The following is a 20,693-nucleotide window of genomic DNA, read 5'->3' as shown; positions in this document are numbered from 1 at the left end:
AAACAGCTTCTTAAAAGCATGTCCTCTACCATATGTGATGTGGCATGATTTAGTAGAAAATATCATTGGACAGGCATCAGGAGACCTGGTTATCAATCCCAATGTGTTATAAATCAACTAGATCTGAACAAATTAGTGGACTGGGATACATTAATTTACTCTTATATAATGTAGGAATAACACCATGCACCTCTCCTATAGTGACAACTTGTATTAAAAAGCATGGAAGTCCCTTGTAAGTAAGTTATCAAATACTATATAAAACTGATGCAAGGATACTTTCTCTTTCAATGCCAGAAAAGTCTGCAAGCATTGCTGTTTCTAACTTGTGGCTTAAGATTTTGTTTCATTTTGTTTGTAAGAGGGAGGAGAAAGTTCTTTTTCAAATAGTTATTTATGTTTGTGGTCCCCTCTTTAACATATCATAATTGCTTTCAGCTTGCTTAAGCTGAACGAGTGGGTATCTAGGTGTGTTCAACAGTTTGAAATATAAGTAAGATGCAGTTATAGGCTCTACATACACATATTAATACATTTCACAGGAATCTCAATACTAAGTATTCAGTGGATGGGACAAAAATCACAACAGGCAACTTTATTTGTAGAATTTGATCCAAAAATCCAGAAAAAATAAACAAAAGGAGCCGAGCCTCTATTATGTTAGTACACAAAATAAACAAAAAAATACATCAACATTTACCATGAGATCATTTAAATGTGTCTGCACATGATCTGATAAGGGAAACGTGATTTACAACATGGGAAACTTTTTTTTTTTAAAACCACCATAGACTTAAATGCACTGCGCTGTAGGTCACCTAGACTAGGTTAGCAAGAATGAGCAATGTGGTAGGTCCAAAAGGTAAACCCCCAAACACCTTCCTTCAGTGGAAACTTTGGTAATTGTCTGTGGTTAAAAACAAAAAACTAAAAACACCAACTCCTGTTCTTCATCATGTTGGATGGTTATTTTATCCATTTTTCTCCCGCGATGATGAGTCCATTTTAAATACTTCAATTATTATGAAGACACTCCAAATCCACAGAACAGCAGACACTTCCATTCTGTGCATCAAGACACAAGCATTAGCCAATGAGACATAGAATATAAATCAATATGTAGTGTCCACCTTTATATTCAAAATGACCATCTACATGTTGAGACCAACTCCATGAATGCTATAAAAAAATTACTAGAAAAATGCCAAAGATTTATGAGACCCTTCAGGGTTCCTCTTGTTGGCTACTGCTGGCAGTGCAACTTCATACACCCCTGTCTGAGCTCAGGTTTGTTTGAGACTCCTCTGTATTTCCAAGTTGTCTGTTTACACAACTTATTCACTGGACTTACTCTAAATGAGATTCTTTCCAAAAATAACCCCCTGACCCCCTGAAAGATAAATTGCCATTAATAATACTAGTCAAAAGTACCAAAAGGGTCTGAAAAGAACTCCAAAATGGCTTACAGAAAGGTGGGCATGTTAGGGGTAAATATAGACTATCTCATGGTGACTGTGAAGGGGATGGTACATATCAATTTTGGGGAATTCATGAAAAATCAATTACATGTATTAATGTAAATATACCTTTATAATCCTCCTAAATGAATCTCAAACCTAAGCTCAGAAAAATAATACTAAATAACATAGGTCTCCACATCTCCTGGTCATTGTGTTTGATGGGGCTGAAGGTACAATGGGACCATAACTCTTGCTATAGGAAGCTTGATGTCCTTTATGTATTGGGGCTGCATTTTAAGATGGTACTTTTCAGGAAGGAGAAAAGAATCCACATTTGACAGCGTAAAAAGACAAGTTGGGATCCTTCCACTGATGCCTGAAGCTGAGCCAGGATTTGATAGAATTGAATGGACTAATATACATATATATTTTTTAAAATATTTATTTATTTTGCGGTACGCGGGCCTCTCACTGCTGTGGCCTCTCCCGTTGCGGAGCACAGGCTCCGGACATGCAGGCTCAGCGGCCCTGGCTCACGGGCCTAGCCGCTCCACGGCATGTGGGATCTTCCTGGACAGGCACGAACCCGTGTCCCCTGTATCGGCAGGAGGACTCTCAACCACTGTGCCACCAGGGAAGCCCAGGCACTAATATTTTTAACATGCTTAATCATGGGAATCTTAAGCAGATGTTTCGGCAGAAATTTGACCCTGCCTAACCCTTGCTTCAAGTTGACTACAGTCATAGCTCTTCATAAGCTTTGAAGGTAGGAAGGGGTCAGTTGTTAATTTTAATGACATATGAGGATGCCTCATGGTAACTCCTCCAAAAAGATAGGCAAATAATCACAATTAATTAAATCGTGCAACAAGAGCTTCAAGTCCCTGCATTAGGTACTGTGATAATTAAACAAAGCAAAAAACTTCATAGATTTATAGAACCCTTTCTTCTAACATTGGCAGTTTCATGAAAGAGCTTATAAAAATTTCCAGGATGAAAAAAGATTTTTTTTTTTTTTACTTTTTAATATGCAGGTCAAAATAGCTTAAATCAGCCATAATTGGGCCTAGTGCAATTGTTTAAATCCTGTATTTTAAAAGGCAAAAGAGAGGACTGTTTTATTCCATGGTTATCATTTGGAATTTGCCTTAATACACAGTACAGCTACAATCCATTCAGACAGATTAACCTCTGGGGAGAAGCAAACGCCTGCCTGTGTTTCCACCATGCCCCTTGGCACCTGTGCCTTCAGAAACATCAGGAGTGGACCTCCTGCAGGTGTTCTCTGGCATTGTTCAAGGCCTGGTTATCCTCAGGACACCCAATTACCTTGCATTTGCAGGTTGTGCAGGGAGATCCAGTCATTGTCCACACTGAGCCACTAAGCCTAGAAAGGCCATAGCTGTCCAGGCAAGTTTTTCTGATGTCATAGGCGATGTTATCAGCCAGGCAGGGGTCACTGACACAGCGGGGACAACATTCCCCTTCCAAGATGGTTGTGTACTCACAGCTCAAATTGGGGCAAGTGAGCGGCCAGCAATCTACCTCTCCTTCCTGTGGAGAGAAAGCCAAAATACTTCATCACTGACCTTATGCACAATCCTGTTGCCAAAGTCCCAGAGGGGGAAATTCTCAGGAATCTCCATCACTGTCCTCACTGACTGTTGCTACTTTAGCATCATTATGGGTATGATGTGTTTCCTCCTTGAAGAACAAATACAGACATCACCTCCTCCAGAGTGCTTTTGCTGACTGTCTATACTGTAGCCACGGAAAGAGTTCGGTCCCATCTCTGCGTGCCAATGGCAACCCATAATTATTTTTATCGTGAGACTTATAATTATCAATACAATTCCAGATTACATTTTGAGCTTTCAGGTTTTGGGCTTGTTCCTTTATCTCCCCGATGCTTAGCTTAGTTCTGGTCAATAAATGCTAAACAAATGAACAAATAGATGATGATAAGGTACTGAGCTAGTGTGTAAAGAGAAATCTATTTTCCTTAAGGTCAAAGAGGAACTTAAACCACTGTACTATTTCAATAACAACATGCACTGAGTTGCTTATATTGGATTTAAAATTGAGGTCGGGCAATATCAGGAGAACAATTTCATAATGGTTTTGAATGTAATGTCTGGCTAGTGACACATCACAGATGTGTATAAGGTGTTACAGTTCAGACAGAGCCTCCAAGTATTCCAGGATGTGGCCACTGTGGCTCCACTGAGCTGCACATAGTAGCGACTACTACCTATGTAGCCTCTTCCATTATCATGACACTCATTATAAGTTATGCAAATGCATGCCTAATTATTCAGTCAGCTTCACAAGACTATGGCCTTTAGTCAGCTTCGTGATAGACCATGTCTGTCATGCTCATTGTTACATCATCCAGAGTCTGGCACATGCAAACTATTGATATTTATTAAATATAACCCACTTTATTCTCACGTCGTTATTAAGTTATATTCAGCAGCTTCAGTTCTCCCAGGAAATAATAACCTTAGGGTCTGGGGATGAGAGAGGATACTCTTTTGAAATTCTATGAAAATATCATGTCTAAAATTAATAACAGCTTTTCTGAATGCCTGATGATTGGCTTCTTCAAAGAGAAATGTAATTTTCCAGGCTGATGTGGAACCTAATTCTATAGTTGTGTTGTGTTTGCCTGTTCTTGAATGGGAGATGTAAGAATGGCTATGATTTGAATATATCTGAGTTATACTCCTCAGTATTAGGAGTGATTAAGAAGGATTTGTTTCTATTAAGATTATCTGCACATTTGCCAGGTAACTTTAGAAAATCCAATAGAAATTTACAGCACAGTTTTTCTGAATGCCTGTTTTTATACAGTATCCATAGACTGAATCATTAATTTTAGCAAATGTTAAATTATGGAACACAGCTAACAGTTTCCATTACAAGTTGACTTAGTTATGACTTAGCTCCACTGGCTATAATTACCTCGGAGATGGAACATCATATTCACTATGATAATGTGTCTTAACAGTCTTTGCAACACTAGAAATCTTTGTGTTATATAATTTGAAACAGAAAGAACCAGGTCCAGAAATTAAGGTTTTTCTCTGGACTTTCTCTAACCTGATTATATCATTAGTATCCCCATATTAAGATACAAAATAACCTTCATTTTTCTACATTAAGGTTTAGCACTGTAAAACAAATTTTTCAATCTAGGAAATATGAACAATAGTAACTACTGTTCACTAAGTACCTTCTATGTGTCAAGTACTACACTTGCCTTTCACATAACTGATCTTCACAACAGCCCTGCAAAATAGGTGCCCATCCACTTGTGTACACTGAAGGAAAGAATGATCAAGGAAAATGTTCGGACTTGCCCAAGTTAATTACACACATCTTGCATGTGGGAGAACCAGGACTGTCTCTATGACCTAGAATCAATATCAATCCCTGATATTTCTACTATGTTCTGCTATCTCTGACACTGAAACCTTTAATGGTAATGTCCCAAGAAATGAAAGATTTCACTCTGTAAGAACTATAAGTCCCCATCAAGGCTTTGAAAGCTTTCTATCATGTGGGGAATTTTATTGATCTGGAGTGGCTAAAAAGTATCAATTGTAAACTAACTTAGACCAAATCTGTGCTATAAATGTCCTTTCTGTCTTACGTGGTGTTTTAAATAGTAGAATACTAATGTCTTCTGGAAGAACATATGCCCCGTAATTAGCCACAGGACCCACAACTCCCTGCACAGGATCACAAATCGCAGGAAACTAAATCCCACAGACAACTGAGCTTGTAAACCCCTCCAGGATATATAGGATAACACACTCTAAGGGAAGCCAACATACCAGACACCGGCACTGCTGGCAACTGTGAGTCCAGTTGTCTCCACTGCGATAGAGCTTGTGTCCATTTTGATCTAAACATTGACTTGTGACCCTGGTGTCACACTCTGGGCAACAGAAAAGGTCAACGCTTGGATTCTGGCAATCACAAGCTGTCCGCCGGCAGAATATCTTCCCATCCTGTTTAGAAATGAGATTAAGGAGGTTTCATCATTAGGGAAACAGTAAGCTGCACTATGGAAACCAAATCTTATAAACACTTTACAGAGCACATAGGAAAGATTTCTAGTCAGAGTGCTCCCCTGGCCACCTCCCATTTTGCTCGAAACAGATGCACACATGTATACTCACATATACACACCCTGCCTTTCCCTGACCTTGCTTGCAGGGCAGCCCAAGTAAACACAGAGACATTTCTAAGTTGCAGAGGGAAGTCAATATGTTCTTTCAAACTTTTCTTCTAAATGTTTCTTAAAAATCGTATTTCTAAGTAACATTATAACTAAGCAGCTAAAAATGCATAAACAGTCAAGCACTCATTTGAGTGGAAAATCATGCTGCTGTACTTTTCCCAGTTCACAATGAACAACCTAATACATTCAAATGCATTCATCTAATTTTATTTCTGGCTCAACTCTGGGAGGAAGTCTGACTATACCCTTTTTACAGAAGAATTAACTGAGGCCCAGAGAGGCTAAAAGACTTATCTAGTAACACAGAGGTAGCAATTCTCTAAGCACCACCACCAGATATTCTGGTTTCGAAATAATTTTTCTTCTACAAGATAGCTTTTAGGTTGTTTATTATAAGGAGCTACAATAAGGTGTCACTTCCCACCTTGAGGCAGCTCCCCAAATTATAGGCAGAGTACAATTTCTGGAATAATGGCCCTGAACACTCAGAAGGGATTGAAGGTCAACAGCACTCAAACGTTAAGACAGAACGTTTTGCAGTGTTTCTCATTTATATGTCTGTTGCTCATGGTAACTTCTCATCTCAGACAATGAAGAGCTAAAAATTTAAGGTGAGACATGTGGCCACCTTTTATGGTTATAACTGCTTTGCTGAATATTTACAAAACCAGAGAATCTCAGGGCCAGAATATACCTTAGAGGACACATAACCAAACTTTCTGACCTATACTTGATTAGTCTAGAGCAACCATATTCAGAAGTCATCAAGCCTGTGCTTAAAGCTCTCCGGTCTTGAAGAATTCACCACCGTGGAAGGTATTCTAATTACGCAACTCTGTACCTTTCTGAATGTTAAAAATTGTACTTTTTCTTGCCCATCTTCATTGATCCTTGTTTACACCCTTGGTAATCATAGAACTCCCCGTCCCTTCTATCACATTTTTACTCTTCGTTCTAAGAAGAGAGCTCTTACGTCTACTCTGAATCATCTCATCTCTAGATTAAACATCTCTAATTTTTTGACCACTCCCCATAGTTTTGAATCTTCTCACTGTTATTGTGGCCACTTTCTTTTTTAAATTTTTAATTGTTTTTATTTTTAAATATTTTATTTTTAAAAATTGTTATTGAAATATACTTGATTTACAAACTTGTGTTATTTTTAGCTGTACAGCTAAGTGATTGTTATACATACATGTAGATATATATTTTCTTTTTCTTTTTTACATTTTCTTCCATTATAGGTTATTACAAGATATTGAGTATAGTTTCCTGTGCTATACAATAGGTCCTTGTTGGTTATCTATTTTATATATAGTAATGTTTATATTTGAATCCCTAACTCCTACTTCATCCCCCCATTTCCCCTTTTGTAACCATAAATTGGTTTTCTATGTCTGTGGGTCTATTTCTATTTTGTAAATAAGTTCATTTAATCATTTTTTAGATTTCATACATAAGTGATATCATATAATATCTTTCTCTGTCTCACTTCATTTCGTATGATAATCTCTAGGTCCATCTGTGATGCTGCAAATGGCATTATCTCATTCGTTTTTTTATGGCTGAGTAATATCGCACTGTATATATGTACCACATCTTTATTCCTCCATTGATGGACATTTAGGTTGCTTCCATGTCTTGGCTATTGTAAATAGTGCTGCGATGAATATTGGGGTGCATGTATCTTTTTGAAGTATGGTTTTCTCCAGATATATGCCCAGGAGTGGGATTGCTGGATCGTATGGTAGTTCCATTTTTAGTTTTGTAAGGAACCTTCATAGTGTTCTCCATGGTGGTTGTACCAAGTTACATTCCCACCAATAGTGTAGGAGGGTTCCCCTTTCTCCACACACTCTCTAGCATTTATTGTTTGTTGACTTTTTGATGATGGCCATTCTGACCAGTGTGTGGTGATACCTCATTGTGGATTTGATTTGCATTTCTCTGATAATTAGTGATGTTGAGCATCTTTTCATGGCTTTTTGGCCATCTGTATGTCTTCTTTGGAGAAATGTCCATTTAGATCTTTTGTCCATTTTTTGATTGGGCTGTTGTTCGTTTGTTTGTTTTTCACATAGAGCTGCATGAGCTGTTTGTATATTTTGGAGATAAATCCCTTGTCAGTCACCTTGTTTGCAAATAATTTCTCCTATTCTGTAGGTTGTCTTTTCGTCTTGTTTATGGTTTCCTTTGCTGTGCAAAAGCTTTTAAGTTTAACTAGGTTCCATTTGTTTATTTTTGTTTTTATTTTCATTACTCTAGGAGGTAGATCCTAAAAGATATTGTTGCAATTTATGTCACAGAGTGTTCTGCCTGTGTTTTCCTCTAAGAGTTTATAGTGTCCAGCTTTATACTTAGGTCTTTAATCCATTTTGAGTTTATTTTTGTGAAAGGTATGAGAGAATGTTCTAATTTCATTCTTTTACAAGTAGCTGTCCAGTTTTCCCAGCACCACTTATTGAAGAGACTGTCTTTTCTCCATTGTATATTCTTACCCCCTTTATTGTAGATTAACTGACCATAGGTGCATGGGTTTATTTCTGGGCTTCCTATACTGTTTCATTAATCTATATTTCTCTGTTTTTGCCACTACCATACTGTTTACTGTAGCTTTGTAGTATAGTCTGAAGTCAGGGAGCCTGATCTCCTCCAGCTCTGTTTTTCATATGATTGCTTTGGCTATTCAGGGTCTTTTTGTGTTTTCATACAAATTTTAAAAGTTTTTGTTCTAGTTCTGTGAAAAATGCCATTGGTAACTTTATAGGGATTGCATTGAATCTCTAGATCACCTTGGGTAGTATAGTCATTTTCACAATATTGATTCTTCCAATCCAAGAACATGGTGTATCTTTTCATCTGTTTGTATCACTTTCTATTTCTTTCATCAGCATCTTATAGTTTTCAGAGTACAAGTTTTTGCCTCCTTAGGTCAGTTTATTCCTAGGTAGTTAATAATTTTAGATGCAGTGGTAAATGGAATCGTTTCTTTAATTTGTCTTTCTGAATTTCTGTTGTTAGTGTATAGAAATACAAGAGATTTCTGTGTATTAATTTTCTATTCTGCAACTTTACCAAATTCATTGATGAGCTCTAGTAGTTTATGGTAGTGTCTTTAGAATTTTCTATGTATAATATGATGTCATCTGCAAACAATGACAGTTTTACATCTTTTCCATTATGGATTTTTCTCTTTCTTTTTCATCTCTAATTGCATGGCTAGGACTTCCAAAACTATACTGAATAAAAGTGGTGAGAGTGGACATCCTTTTCTTGTTCCTGATATTAGAGGAAATGCTTTCTGCTTTTCACCATTGAGAATGATGTCAGCTGTGGGTTTGTCATATATGGCCTTTATTATGTTGAGGAAAGTTCCCTCTATGACCACTTTCTGGGGAGATTTTTTTTTTTTATCATAAATAGTATAAAATTTTGTCAAAAGCGTTTTCTGCATCTATTGAGATGATCATATGGTTTTTTTCTTCAGTTTGTTGATGTGGTGTATCATACTGATTGATTTGTAGATATTGACGAATCCTTGCATCCCTGGGACAAATACCACTTGATCATAGTGTATGACCCTTTTAATGTATTGTTGGATTCGGCTGGCTAGTACTTTGTTGAGTATTTTTGCATTTATGTTCATCAGTGATATTGACCTGTAATTTTCCTTTTTGTGGTATCTTTGTCTGGTTTTGGTATCAGAGTGATAGTGGCCTCATAGAATGAGCTTGGGGGTATTCCTTCCTCTGCAAATTTATGGTAGAGTTTCAGAAGGACAGGTGTTAATTCTTGCCTAAATGTTTGATAGAATTTGTCTGTGAATACATCTGGTCCTGGACTTTTGTTTGTTGGGAATTCTTTAATCACAGTTTCAAGTTCAGTGCTTGTGGTTGGTCTGCTCATATTTTCTATCTCTTCCCGCTTCACACTTGGGAGATTGTACCTTTCTAAGAATTTGTCCATTTCTTCCAGGTTGTCCATTTATTGGCATATAGTTGCTTGTGGAATCTCTTATGATCATTTGTATTTCTGTGATGTCAGTTTTAACTTCTCCTTTTTCATTTCTAATTCTATTGATTTGAGCCCTTTCCCTCTTTTTCTTGATGAGTCTTGCTAAAGGTTTATCAATTTTATCTTTTCCAAGAGCCAGCTTTTAGTTTCATTGATCTTTTCCAATGTTTTCTTCACCTCTATTTCATTAATTTCTGCTCTGATCTTATGATTTCTTTGCTTCTACTAACTTTCACTCTCGTTTGTTCTTCTTTCTGTACTTGCTTTAGGTGTAAGGTTAGGTTGTTTGAGATTTTTCTTGTTTCCTGAGGTAAGATGGTGTTGCTATAAACTTCCCTCTTAGATCTGTTTTTGCTGCATCCTATAGGTTTTGGATTGTCGTGTTTTCATTGTCATTTTTCTCTAGGTATTTTTTGATTTCCTCTTTGATTTCTTCAGTGATCCATTGGTTGCTTCGTAACGTACTTTTTAGCCTCCGTGTGTTTGTGCTTTTTATAGTATTTTTCCTGTATTTGATTTCTAATCTCATAGCATCGTGGTCAGAAAAGATGCTTGATATGATGTCAAATTTCTTAAATTTTACCGAGGCTTAATTTGTGGCCCAAGATATGATCTATCCTGGAGAACGTTCCATGTGCACTTGAGAGGAAATTGTATCCTGCTGCTTTCAGATAGAATGTTCTATAAATTAAGTCCACCTGTTCTAATGTGTCATTTAAGGCCTGTGTTCCCTTATTGATTTTGTCTGGATGACCTGTCCATTGATGCAAGTGGGATGTTAAAGTCCCTCACTATTATTGTTACTGTCAATTATCCATTTATGTCTGTAAACATTTGCCTTATATATATTGAGGTGCTCTTATGTTGGGTGCACATATATTCACAATTGTTTTATCTTCTTCTTGGATTGATCCCTTGGTCATTATGTAGTATCCTTCTTTGTCTCTTGTAACAGTCCTTATTTTATAGTCTATTTTGTCTGATATGAGTATTGCTACTCCAGCTTTCTTTTGATTTCCATTTGCATGGAATACCTTTTTCCATCCCTTCATTTACTGCCACCTTCTTCGACACTTTTGAGTATTTCCAATAATTGTTGTCATCATCTACCATCAATTTAACATTTATTTCATGTCACATTGTGCCAACTCTTTTATATGCATTGTCACATTTAATACTGATTATTCAGTGGAATAGAAATTTTTATCTCCATTTCTCAAATGAGGTAGCTGAATTAGACAGCTGAATATAATTCCTCAGTAATGGTCTGACCAACACAAAATGAAGTGAGACTCATGGTCACCTTGTTTTAAGTACTGTACTTTTATAAATGCAGCCTGATTTCAATATTTACTTCCTTACTTACTTTGGTTATGTCATAGTGTTGACCTCTGTGAGGTTAATGAAGACTAAAACCTCATTAAGCCCTATTGTGTCTTGTGTGGTTAGTTGTTTGGAAGTGTAAAACTTGGTGTTTATCCATATTGTATTTCATCTTGTTAGATCCATTTCATTTCCCTCGCCTGTCACAATGTTTTCTAAATGCTGTGTCTGTCATTCATCTTAGTTTGTCCTCCTTCAGTTTAGTGACATCTGCAAGCTTGATGGGCCTGCCCTTAGGGTCTTCATCTACTTCATGGACAACAATGTTGAATAGGACAGGGCTTGCTGAGATATGTTTACTGCCAGCTAAAGTGGAAATCTTTAAATGCTTTACATTCTTTATGGAGACATGCTGGCTACATATGTAATGAAGTAACAGGTTAAAAAATGCTTTACCTCAAATGGTGTGCATCAGCTCTATTACTAGGAGAAATGACAAGAAATCAGTGTTCAAAATATTAGGGGATGAAAGATTATATGTATATACATGCATACACATACATACATATGCATATATACATATATGTATACAAACACATGTATGTTTGCACATATTTATAGAGAGAGCAAGCAAGAGACTCTAGTTAAGCAGATGAACTGTGTCAGGGAATTCAGCTAGTCTGGACAAAGGAGTGTCCAGGTCCTAGGAATTTTTCAACAATAGACCTTCAGCTTATAGCTCATATACCATGATTTTAACTCACTAATATATTTGGTTTAAATAACCATACCCCAAATGACTCCCCTATGGATTTAACAGAAGCTAAGAAAAATGATAGCTATGACATGAAAACATTTGGTCAGCTCAGCTGACCACAATATTACTCTCCCCAAGTATAGAAGGACCAGGTCTTAGGAACCCACATGGCTATTCGTGAACAACATAAAACACAGGGATAGATTCTTCTGGAAGCAGGTACTGTTCAACAGGCAATGACACCCAATCAGAATGTCAAGTTTCTCTGTGTGTGCTGTTCAAAAGAATGAATAAGAATGAGTGAATAGCCTCCAGTGTTAGTTCAAAGTAATTTCACATCTCATCAATTATGTGAGAATGCCAAATAGGGCCCTCTTAGACTTTAACAGGCTTCAGAACAATAGCCATGTTCACACTGGCTTTTGAATTACAGGTTAACTGTCAAGAAAATTATTTTCCACTTTTACTGGGAAATAATTGTCATACATCATTGTATAGGTTTAAGGAGTTGCAGCAGAGTGGTGTTTGACTTGCATATATTGTGAAAGGATTACCATAATTGCTTCAGCTAACATCCATTTCCTTATATAGATAAGAAAAAAAAAGTAAAAACAAAAAGAGGTGAAAAAGTTCTCCTTTGATGTTAAGTATTAGGATTTACTCTCTTAATAACTTCCCTATATATTAGACAGCAGTGTTAGCTCTAGTTGTCATGCTGTACATTACATCCCTAGCACGCACTTGTCTTACAGAAGTTTGTACCTTTTGACCACCTTCTTTCAATCCCCCACCCACCCTCTACTTCTACAAGTCTTATCTCTTATTCTCTGTTTTTGCTTGTTTGTGTGTTTGTTGGGCTTTTCTGATCCCACCTGTAACTGAAATCATACAGTAGTTGTCTTTCTCTGATTTATTTTACTTACCATAATGCCATTAAGGTCCATCCATGTTGTTGCAAATGGTAGGATTTCCTCATTTTTTTCTGGCTGAATAATATTGTGCTGTAAATATATACCACGACTTCTTCATCCACTCATCCATCTATGAACACTTAGGTTGTTTCTGTGTCTTAGCTATTGTAAATAATGCTGCTATGAACATGTGGGTGCAGATATCATTTTGGGTTAGTGTTTTCATTTCCTTTGGAAATATTCCCAGTAGTAAAACTGCTGGATCATAGGGTAATTTTATTAAGATTTTTTTAGGATCCTCCATACTGTTTTCCACAGTGGTCATACGAATTTTCAATCCCACTAAGGGTGCACAAGGGTTCCCTTTCCTCCACATTCAAGCCAGTATTTGTTATCTCGTCTGTTTGATGATGGCCATTTGAACAGGCATGAGGTGATACCTCTTTGTGGTTTTAATGTGCATTTTCTTAATGACTAGTGATGCTGAGCATCTTTTGATGTACCTGTTGGCTTTTCATATCTTCTGAGAAATGTCTATGCAGGTCCTTAATGCATATTTAGTTGTGTTATTTGTTTTTATGCTATTGAGTTGTATGAGTTCTTTATATATCTTAACCTCTTGTCAGATAGATGGTTTGCATTTTTTTCCCCATTCCATAGGTTGTATTTTCATTTTGAGGATGGTTTCTTAAGCTGTCCAGAAGTTTTTAGCTTGATGTAGTCCAAACTGTTTATTTTAAAAATTTTGTTGCTTGTGCTTTAGGTGTCATATAAAAAAATCATTACCATGACAAGGAGCTTTATTCCTATTTTTTCTTCTAAGTGTTTCATGGTTTAAGTTCTTACATTTAAATCTTAATCCATTTTGAATTTTTGTGAATGGTGTAAAATAGTGGTGCAGTTTTATTTTTATATATGAATATTCAATTATCCCTGTAGCATTTATTGAAGAGATGTTTTTTCTCCTCCATTGAGTATTCTTGGCTCCATTGTCAAGTATTAGTTGACCATATGTGCTTGGTTTTATTTCTGAGCTCTTGATCCTGTTCCAGTGGTTCATTTGTCTGTTTTTATGCTTGTGTAATACTCTTTTGATGATGATAGCTTAATAGTATAGCTTGAAATGAAAGTGTGATGCCAACTGCTTTGCTCTTCTTTCTCAGTATTTCTTTGTTATTTGGATCTTCTGAGGTTCCATATAAATTTTAGGAGTATTTTTTCCACTTCTGTAAAAACTGCCATTGAAATCTTGATAGGGATTGCATTAAATCTACAGATGTCTTTTGGTAGTATTGACATTTTAAAAATATTAATTCTTCCATTTCATGAATATGGGATATGTTTCCATTTATTATTATCTTCTTTAATTTCTTTCATCAGTGTCTTATAGATTTCAGAGTAGAGATCTTTCACCTCCTTAGGTAAATTTATTCCTAAGTATTTTATTGTTTTTGATGCTATTGTAAATGGGATCAATTTCTTTCTTTTTCAGAAAATTCATTGTTAGTATATAGAAACATGACTGATTTTTGTATGTTAGTTTTGTATCTTGCAAATTTACTGAATTTTTTTATTAGATCTCATAGATTTTGGTTGAGTCTTAGGATTTTCTCTATACAAAATCATGTCATCTGCAAATAGAGACAATTGTACTTCTCCCTTTCCAGTCTGATACCTATTATTGCTTTTTTACCCTGACTTCTCTAGCTAGGACTTCTAGCACCATGTTGATAGGAAGTGTGAGAGTGAGCACCCTTGTCTTGTTGCTGATCTTAGAGGAAAAGCTTGCAACATTTTAATATCGAGTATGATGTTAGCTGGAGGCTTATGTCATATATGGCCTTTATTATGTTCCTTCCATGCCTAATTTGCTAAGAGTTTTTATTATGAAGAAGAGATGTTGAATTTTGTCAGATGTTTTTCTGCTTCTATTGAGATGTTCATATGGGTCTTTAATTATTTTAACATGATGTATCACATTGATTGATTTGCCTATGTTGAACGATCCTGGTATCCAAGGGATAATCCCACGTGGTTATGGTGAATGATTCCTTTAATGTGCTGCCAAATTTGGTTTGCTAGTATTTTGAGAATTTTTGCATACATACACATCAGGGATATTGGCCTATAGTTTTCTTTCTACTAGGGTCCTGTCCTGGTTTTGTTAAAAGGAAAATGCTGGCCTTGTAAAAAGATTTAGGGAATGTTCCCTCTTCTTCAGTTTTTTTGGGGAAGAGTTTGAGAAGGATGGGTGTTAATTATTCTTTCCTTATTTCATTCCTTCCTTCATTCTTTATTTTAATTGGATCACAGTTGATTTACATTTTATTAATCTCAGGTGTACAATAGATTCAATATTTTTACAGATTATACTCTTCAATATTTTTATAGATTATACTCCACGAAAGACATTATAAAATACTGGCTATATTCCCTTTGTTGTACAATATATCCTTGTATCTTATTTATTTTACAAATAGTAGCTTTTAACTCTTAATCCCTTACCTCTATCTTGCCCTTCCCATCATCTTGCCCCTCCCCTCTTCCTACTGGTAACCACTGGTTTGTTGTCTATATCTGAGTCTTTTTGTTGTTGTTATATTCATTCATTTGCTTTATTTTATAGATTCCACATGTGTTATAACATACCATCTTTCTCTGACTTATTGCACTAAGCATAATGCCCTCTAGGTCCATCCATGTTGATACATTGCGGTGCATGTATCTTTTCAAATTAGTGTTTTCATTTTCTTTAGATATATACCCAGGAGTGGAATTGCTGGTCATATGGTAGTTATATTTTTAGTTTTTTTCAGGCCCCTCCACACAGTTTTCCACAGTGGCTGCACCAATTTACATTCCCACCAACAGAACTAGGTTTTCCCTTTCCTCCACATCCTCACAAACATGTTATTTGTGGTCTATTTGATGATAGCCATTCTGACAGGTGTGAGGTAATATCTCCTTGTGGTTTTGATTTGCACTTCTCTGATTAGAGACATTGAGTATCTTTTCATGTGCCTGTTGACCATCTGTACATCTTCTTTGAAAACATGTCTATTCAGGTCCTCTGATGTTTTTTAATTAGGTTGTTTGTTTTTCTGATATTGAGTTGTATGAGCAGTTTATATATTTTGGATATTAACCCATCATCAGGTATATAATTTGCAAGTATACCTCCCATTCTGTAGACAGTCTTTTCTTTTTGTTGATGGTTTTCTTTGCTGTACAAAAGATTTTAAGTTTAATTAGGTACCATTTGTTTGTTGGGGTTTTTTGTTGTTGTTTGGTTTTTTTTGCTTTTGTTTCCTTTTCCTGAGTTGAGGGATGCAAAAAAATATTGCTACACTTTATGTCAAAGAGTTTTCTGCCTATGTTTTCCTCTAGGAGTTATGTGGTTTCAGGTCTTACATTTAGATCTTTAATCTATTTTTTAATTTTTCTATATGGTGTAAAGAAATGTTCATTATTTTCATGTAGCTGTCCAGTCTTCTCAGCACCACTTCTTGAAGAGACTGTTTTCTCTCTATTGTATATTCTTCCCTCTTTTGTTGTAGGTTAATTGATCATAAGTGTGTGAATTTATTTCTGGGCTCTCTATTCTGGTCCATTGATCTAGATGTCTGTTTTTGTGCCAGTACTATACTCCTTTGAATACCGTAGCTTCACAGTATAGTCTATAGCCAGGGAGCACGATACCTCCAATTCTGTTCTGTTTTCTCAAAGTTCTGTTCTTTTTTCTCAAGAGTGCCTTGACTATTCAGGGTGTTTTGTGGTTCCAAATCAATGTTAGGATTATATGTCATGGAGTATTTTTATAGAGATTGCATTAAAGCTGTAGACTGCTTTGAGTAATATGGACATCTTAACAGTATTAACACATTATTGCCTGGGAGGTTTTTGCAGAAACTAACACCTGTGGCTGGCAGTTTGTGATATAAGTGAATATTGAAACACCTCAAAATCAAACAACATTTGAGCAAATATCAAAAACTTTTTTTTGCACTTACTGTATTTATTTGAAACTTTGTACATGTCTTACTAAACCACGCTAATATTTTGTTAGAGTGCTATAGGCAGTATATAGCAGGTACCTCTCTGCAGGGGAATAGAGCATCTATTGCAAATATACCATGTTTCACTGTGCTTTCCCCTGGATAAAGCAGAGTCTACACTTTCTGGTAGCATTTTTTTTTTTTTTTTTAGTCCTGTGGATATTATTTCCTCTAGAATATGTTCTTTTATTTTACCTGATAGTTGACAAGGTGGATCTTTGTGGGGGACTCTTTTATAAACTCCACAAGAAGGACCAGGTGCAGGGCTACCACTACATTCACCAGAATGGTCTGTTACCCATACTCTAGGTACTGCTAACAAAAATTGTTTGTAAGTCATTTTATTCTGTGCATTAAGGCTACAATAAAATTTAAATGCATTGAGTAAACTGCAATTATTCAGAAACCCACTTTATATTACCATTTTTGAGTTTTCTGGAGGATATTGAAGTTTGCCAGATATTGATCGGATCAATCAACTCCTTTCATATATTTATTATACTCTAATATACAAGTGGACTTAGTTATGTGATAGCCAGTCCTCCTGTCTTCCTTTCCTGTAGATGTTGTGGAGGTGTCATGAATAGTTGTCACTATGCAGACTAGCCTCTTGTCTTTCCATATAAGAAGATCTTCTCCCGTCTGTAAGAATGTCATTTCTCCTCACTGTACATTTTCAGATTTCTCCTTTAATTGGTTTGGTAGACCCTGATTCTCTCTTATAGTCCCACAAACTCTGGTTTTGTTTTTCAACAATATTTCAGATGTGAACACACTGTTGTAATAATTGTCTTGGTAAATATGGTGCCATGAACCCAGATAAGGTTGTAGGACTGATAATACTGTTTCTTTCCTTCACCTGTATGAATTTCAAGGTTGCATATGTATCCAGTTTCACTTTCACTAACCATCCTGACCAAAATTCCATATTTTGTAAGTCTTCCGGGATTACAGGTTTTGAATCTGAGTTGTCCTCTCCACTTTAGCATTGCCTCCTCAAGTGATGGCTCTTGTTTGGGTATATAGATCAACTGAAATTTTGGTAGAAAATAATCCAAAAGAGGTTTAACTTTTGAAATCTTGTCTGCAGGAAGTAGAGTTTCTGAGTTATCATTAAAGTGAAGAAATGTCATTATTTGTTCAAACCTTCTTCTCATCATAATCTTTGGTAAGATAGGTGTTTCAGTAAGGATCAGTAGACCAATATTCTTTCCAGTGTGATTTTCTTATCTGTCCCATCAAACTTATTAATCTAAGAAACCTCTTCATGTCACTATTGGTTACATCAGTCCATTTTAAAGCCTTATCATACTTTTTATATGATTTTTCATTTTGTTGGTGATACAAGTTTGTTTGAGAAGCTACCAACTGGAAAAAGTTGTTACTGAAAATTAATTCTGTTATTTCACTAACACTTTGTGGGTAATTACATTCAATAGTTACACCTGACATACCTGTAAAGTCTTCTAATTTTCATGAAATGTTGTCTTCAATCCACTCTAGAAGCAAAGGAGCATTCTCCAGAACCGTGAGTTTCATTTTCACTTTCCGTATCAGAATCAGTCACTGAGGTTTTTTCATCTTTTTGTTGGTCTAATATGCACACTGTCTGAATCAGAACTATATTCTGAAGAACTGTCATCTTCGGTGACACTAGTATTTATGTCACTCAGATAATCAGAGAAAGTATCTGCATAAAATTTACCGAAAAATTCTTCTTCAAAGTTTCGTGATGTGTCATTTTTGAAAATTTTATGGTAATAAAGTGGCGTTTATAATATACACAAGGTAGGTTGGAACAAAAACCTAATGGAGAAAAATATGAATGATAATGACAACCGTCAGTTGTATAATGAACCCTTGGTCAATTTTAAGCTCTAACAACTTTGCATGGTGATGTGAATTGTATCACCCTCTAAAAAACTTATTGACAAGTCTCTGGTCAATAAATTGTTAATTCTTTCAATCCAAGAACAAGAGATATCTTTCCATTTTTCTGTTTCATCTTCAATTCCTTTATCAGTGTCTCATAGTTTTCAGAGTATTGGTCTTTCACTTCTTGGTTAAGTTTATTTTTAGACTTGGTTTAGTTTATTCTTTTTGATGTGACTTTAAACAGGATTGCTTTCTTGATCTATTAATTCATTCTTAGTGTATACAAAGCAACAGATTTCTGTATGTTAATTTTGTATCCTGCACATATACTGAATTCATTTACTTAAATACTTTTTTTGGCTGAGACTTTAGGATTTTTTAATGTAGTATCACTTCATCTGCAGATAGTGGCAGTTTTACTTCTTCTTCCCTTCCAATTTGAATGTCTTTTATTTCATTTCCTTATCTGATTGCCGTGTCTAGGACTTCCATTACTGTGTTAAATAGAAATGGTGAATGTGGGCATCCTTATCTTGTTTCTGATTTCAGAGGAAAAGCTTTAAACTCTTCACCATTGAGTATGATGTTAACTGTGGGTTTGTCATAAATGGTCCTTAGTTTTGTAAGCTATGTTTCCTGTTTACCAACATGGATGAGAGCTTTTATCATGAATGGCTGTTGAATTTTGTCCAATGCTTTTTATGTGTCTACTGAGATGATCATTTGATAAAAAGATTTTTTGTCATTTCTTTTGTTAATGAAGTGTATCACATTCATTTTGCAAATAATGGACCATTGTTGCATCCCTGAAATAAACCCCACTTGATCATGGTGTGGATCCTTTTTATATATTGTTAAATTTGGTTTGCTAATATATTGTGGAATTTTTGCATCTATATTTATCAGAGATATTGGTCTGTAATTTTCTTTTTTTGTAGTGTCTGTATGGTTTTGGTATCAGGGTAACGCTGACCTGTAGAAAGAATTTGTGAATGTTCCCTCCTCTTCGAGTTTTGAAATAGTTTGAGGAAGATAGGTATTATCTCTTTATATTTCTGGAAGAATTCCCCTGTGAAGCCATCCAGTCCTGGACTTCTGTTTGCTGGAAGGTTTTTTATTATTATTATTAATTGAATTTCACTACTAGTACTCATTCTATGCAGATTGCCTATTTCTTTGTGATCCAGTCTTGGCAGGTTGTATGTTTCAGAAATTTTTCCATTTCTTCTGGGTATTCAGATTTGATGGCATATAACTGCTCATAGTATTTGCTTATGATTTTTTTGTATCTCTGTAATATTCGTTGTTAATTTCTCCTCATTCATTTCTTATTTTGTTTACTTGGGTCCTATCGTTTTTCTTGATGAGTCTGGCTAAAGAATTTTCAATTTTATCTTTTAAAAATCCAGCTGTTTGTTTAATCTTTTCTATTTTCTTCTGGTCTCTATTTCCTCTCTGATATTATTTCATCTTTTCTGCTGACTTTGGGATTTATGTGTTCTTCTAATTCCTTTAGGTGGTACGTTAGGTTGTTTGAGACTTATTTCTTGAGGTAGGCCTGTATTGCTATAAACTTCCCTCTTAGAACTCCTTTTGTTGGATTTCATAGGTTTTGAAAAGTTGTGTTTCCATTTGTCTCCAGGTATTTTCTGATCTCCCCTTTGGGTTCTTCATTGACCCTTTTTTTTTTTTAGTAGCATGTTTATTAGTCTCCATATGTTTGTGTTTTTCCCATTTTTTTCTTCCTATAATTGATTTCCAGTTTTATACCATTGTGGTCAGAAAAAATGCTTGATGTAATTTCTATCCTGTTACATTTGTTGAGACCAGGTTTTTGGCTTAGCATGTAGATCACATGGTAGAGTATCCTAAGTTGCAAGGCTTTCTCTTTCAGCACTCTTAAGTATAGCATGCCACTCCCTTCTGGCCTACAAAGTTTCTACAGAAAAATCAGCTAATGGCCTTCAGAATTTTCTCTTTATCTTTAAAATTTGCAATTTTAATTCGGATTTGTCTCTTTGAGTTCATATTGTTTAGGACTCTCTGTGC

The 20,693-nt window shown here is 35.6% G+C and overlaps 1 protein-coding gene across 1 annotated transcript in view; it reads right to left on the bottom strand.

Annotated features, from left to right (window-relative positions):
* Positions 1-578: 578 nt before the first annotated feature.
* NELL1 (neural EGFL like 1) overlaps positions 579-20,693 on the bottom strand; it is an 891,542-nt gene continuing 871,427 nt past the window's right edge. Inside the window, 3 exon segments of the mRNA XM_032640327.1 lie at positions 579-1,065; positions 2,790-3,014; positions 5,300-5,476. Coding sequence (XP_032496218.1) covers positions 1,015-1,065; positions 2,790-3,014; positions 5,300-5,476 — 453 coding nt within the window. The 3' untranslated portion in view covers positions 579-1,014.

The sequence above is a fragment of the Phocoena sinus genome, chromosome 8 (genome assembly GCF_008692025.1).
Source record: "Phocoena sinus isolate mPhoSin1 chromosome 8, mPhoSin1.pri, whole genome shotgun sequence".
Lineage (NCBI taxonomy): Eukaryota > Metazoa > Chordata > Mammalia > Artiodactyla > Phocoenidae > Phocoena > Phocoena sinus.
This window is presented reverse-complemented; position numbering and strand designations above follow the sequence as displayed.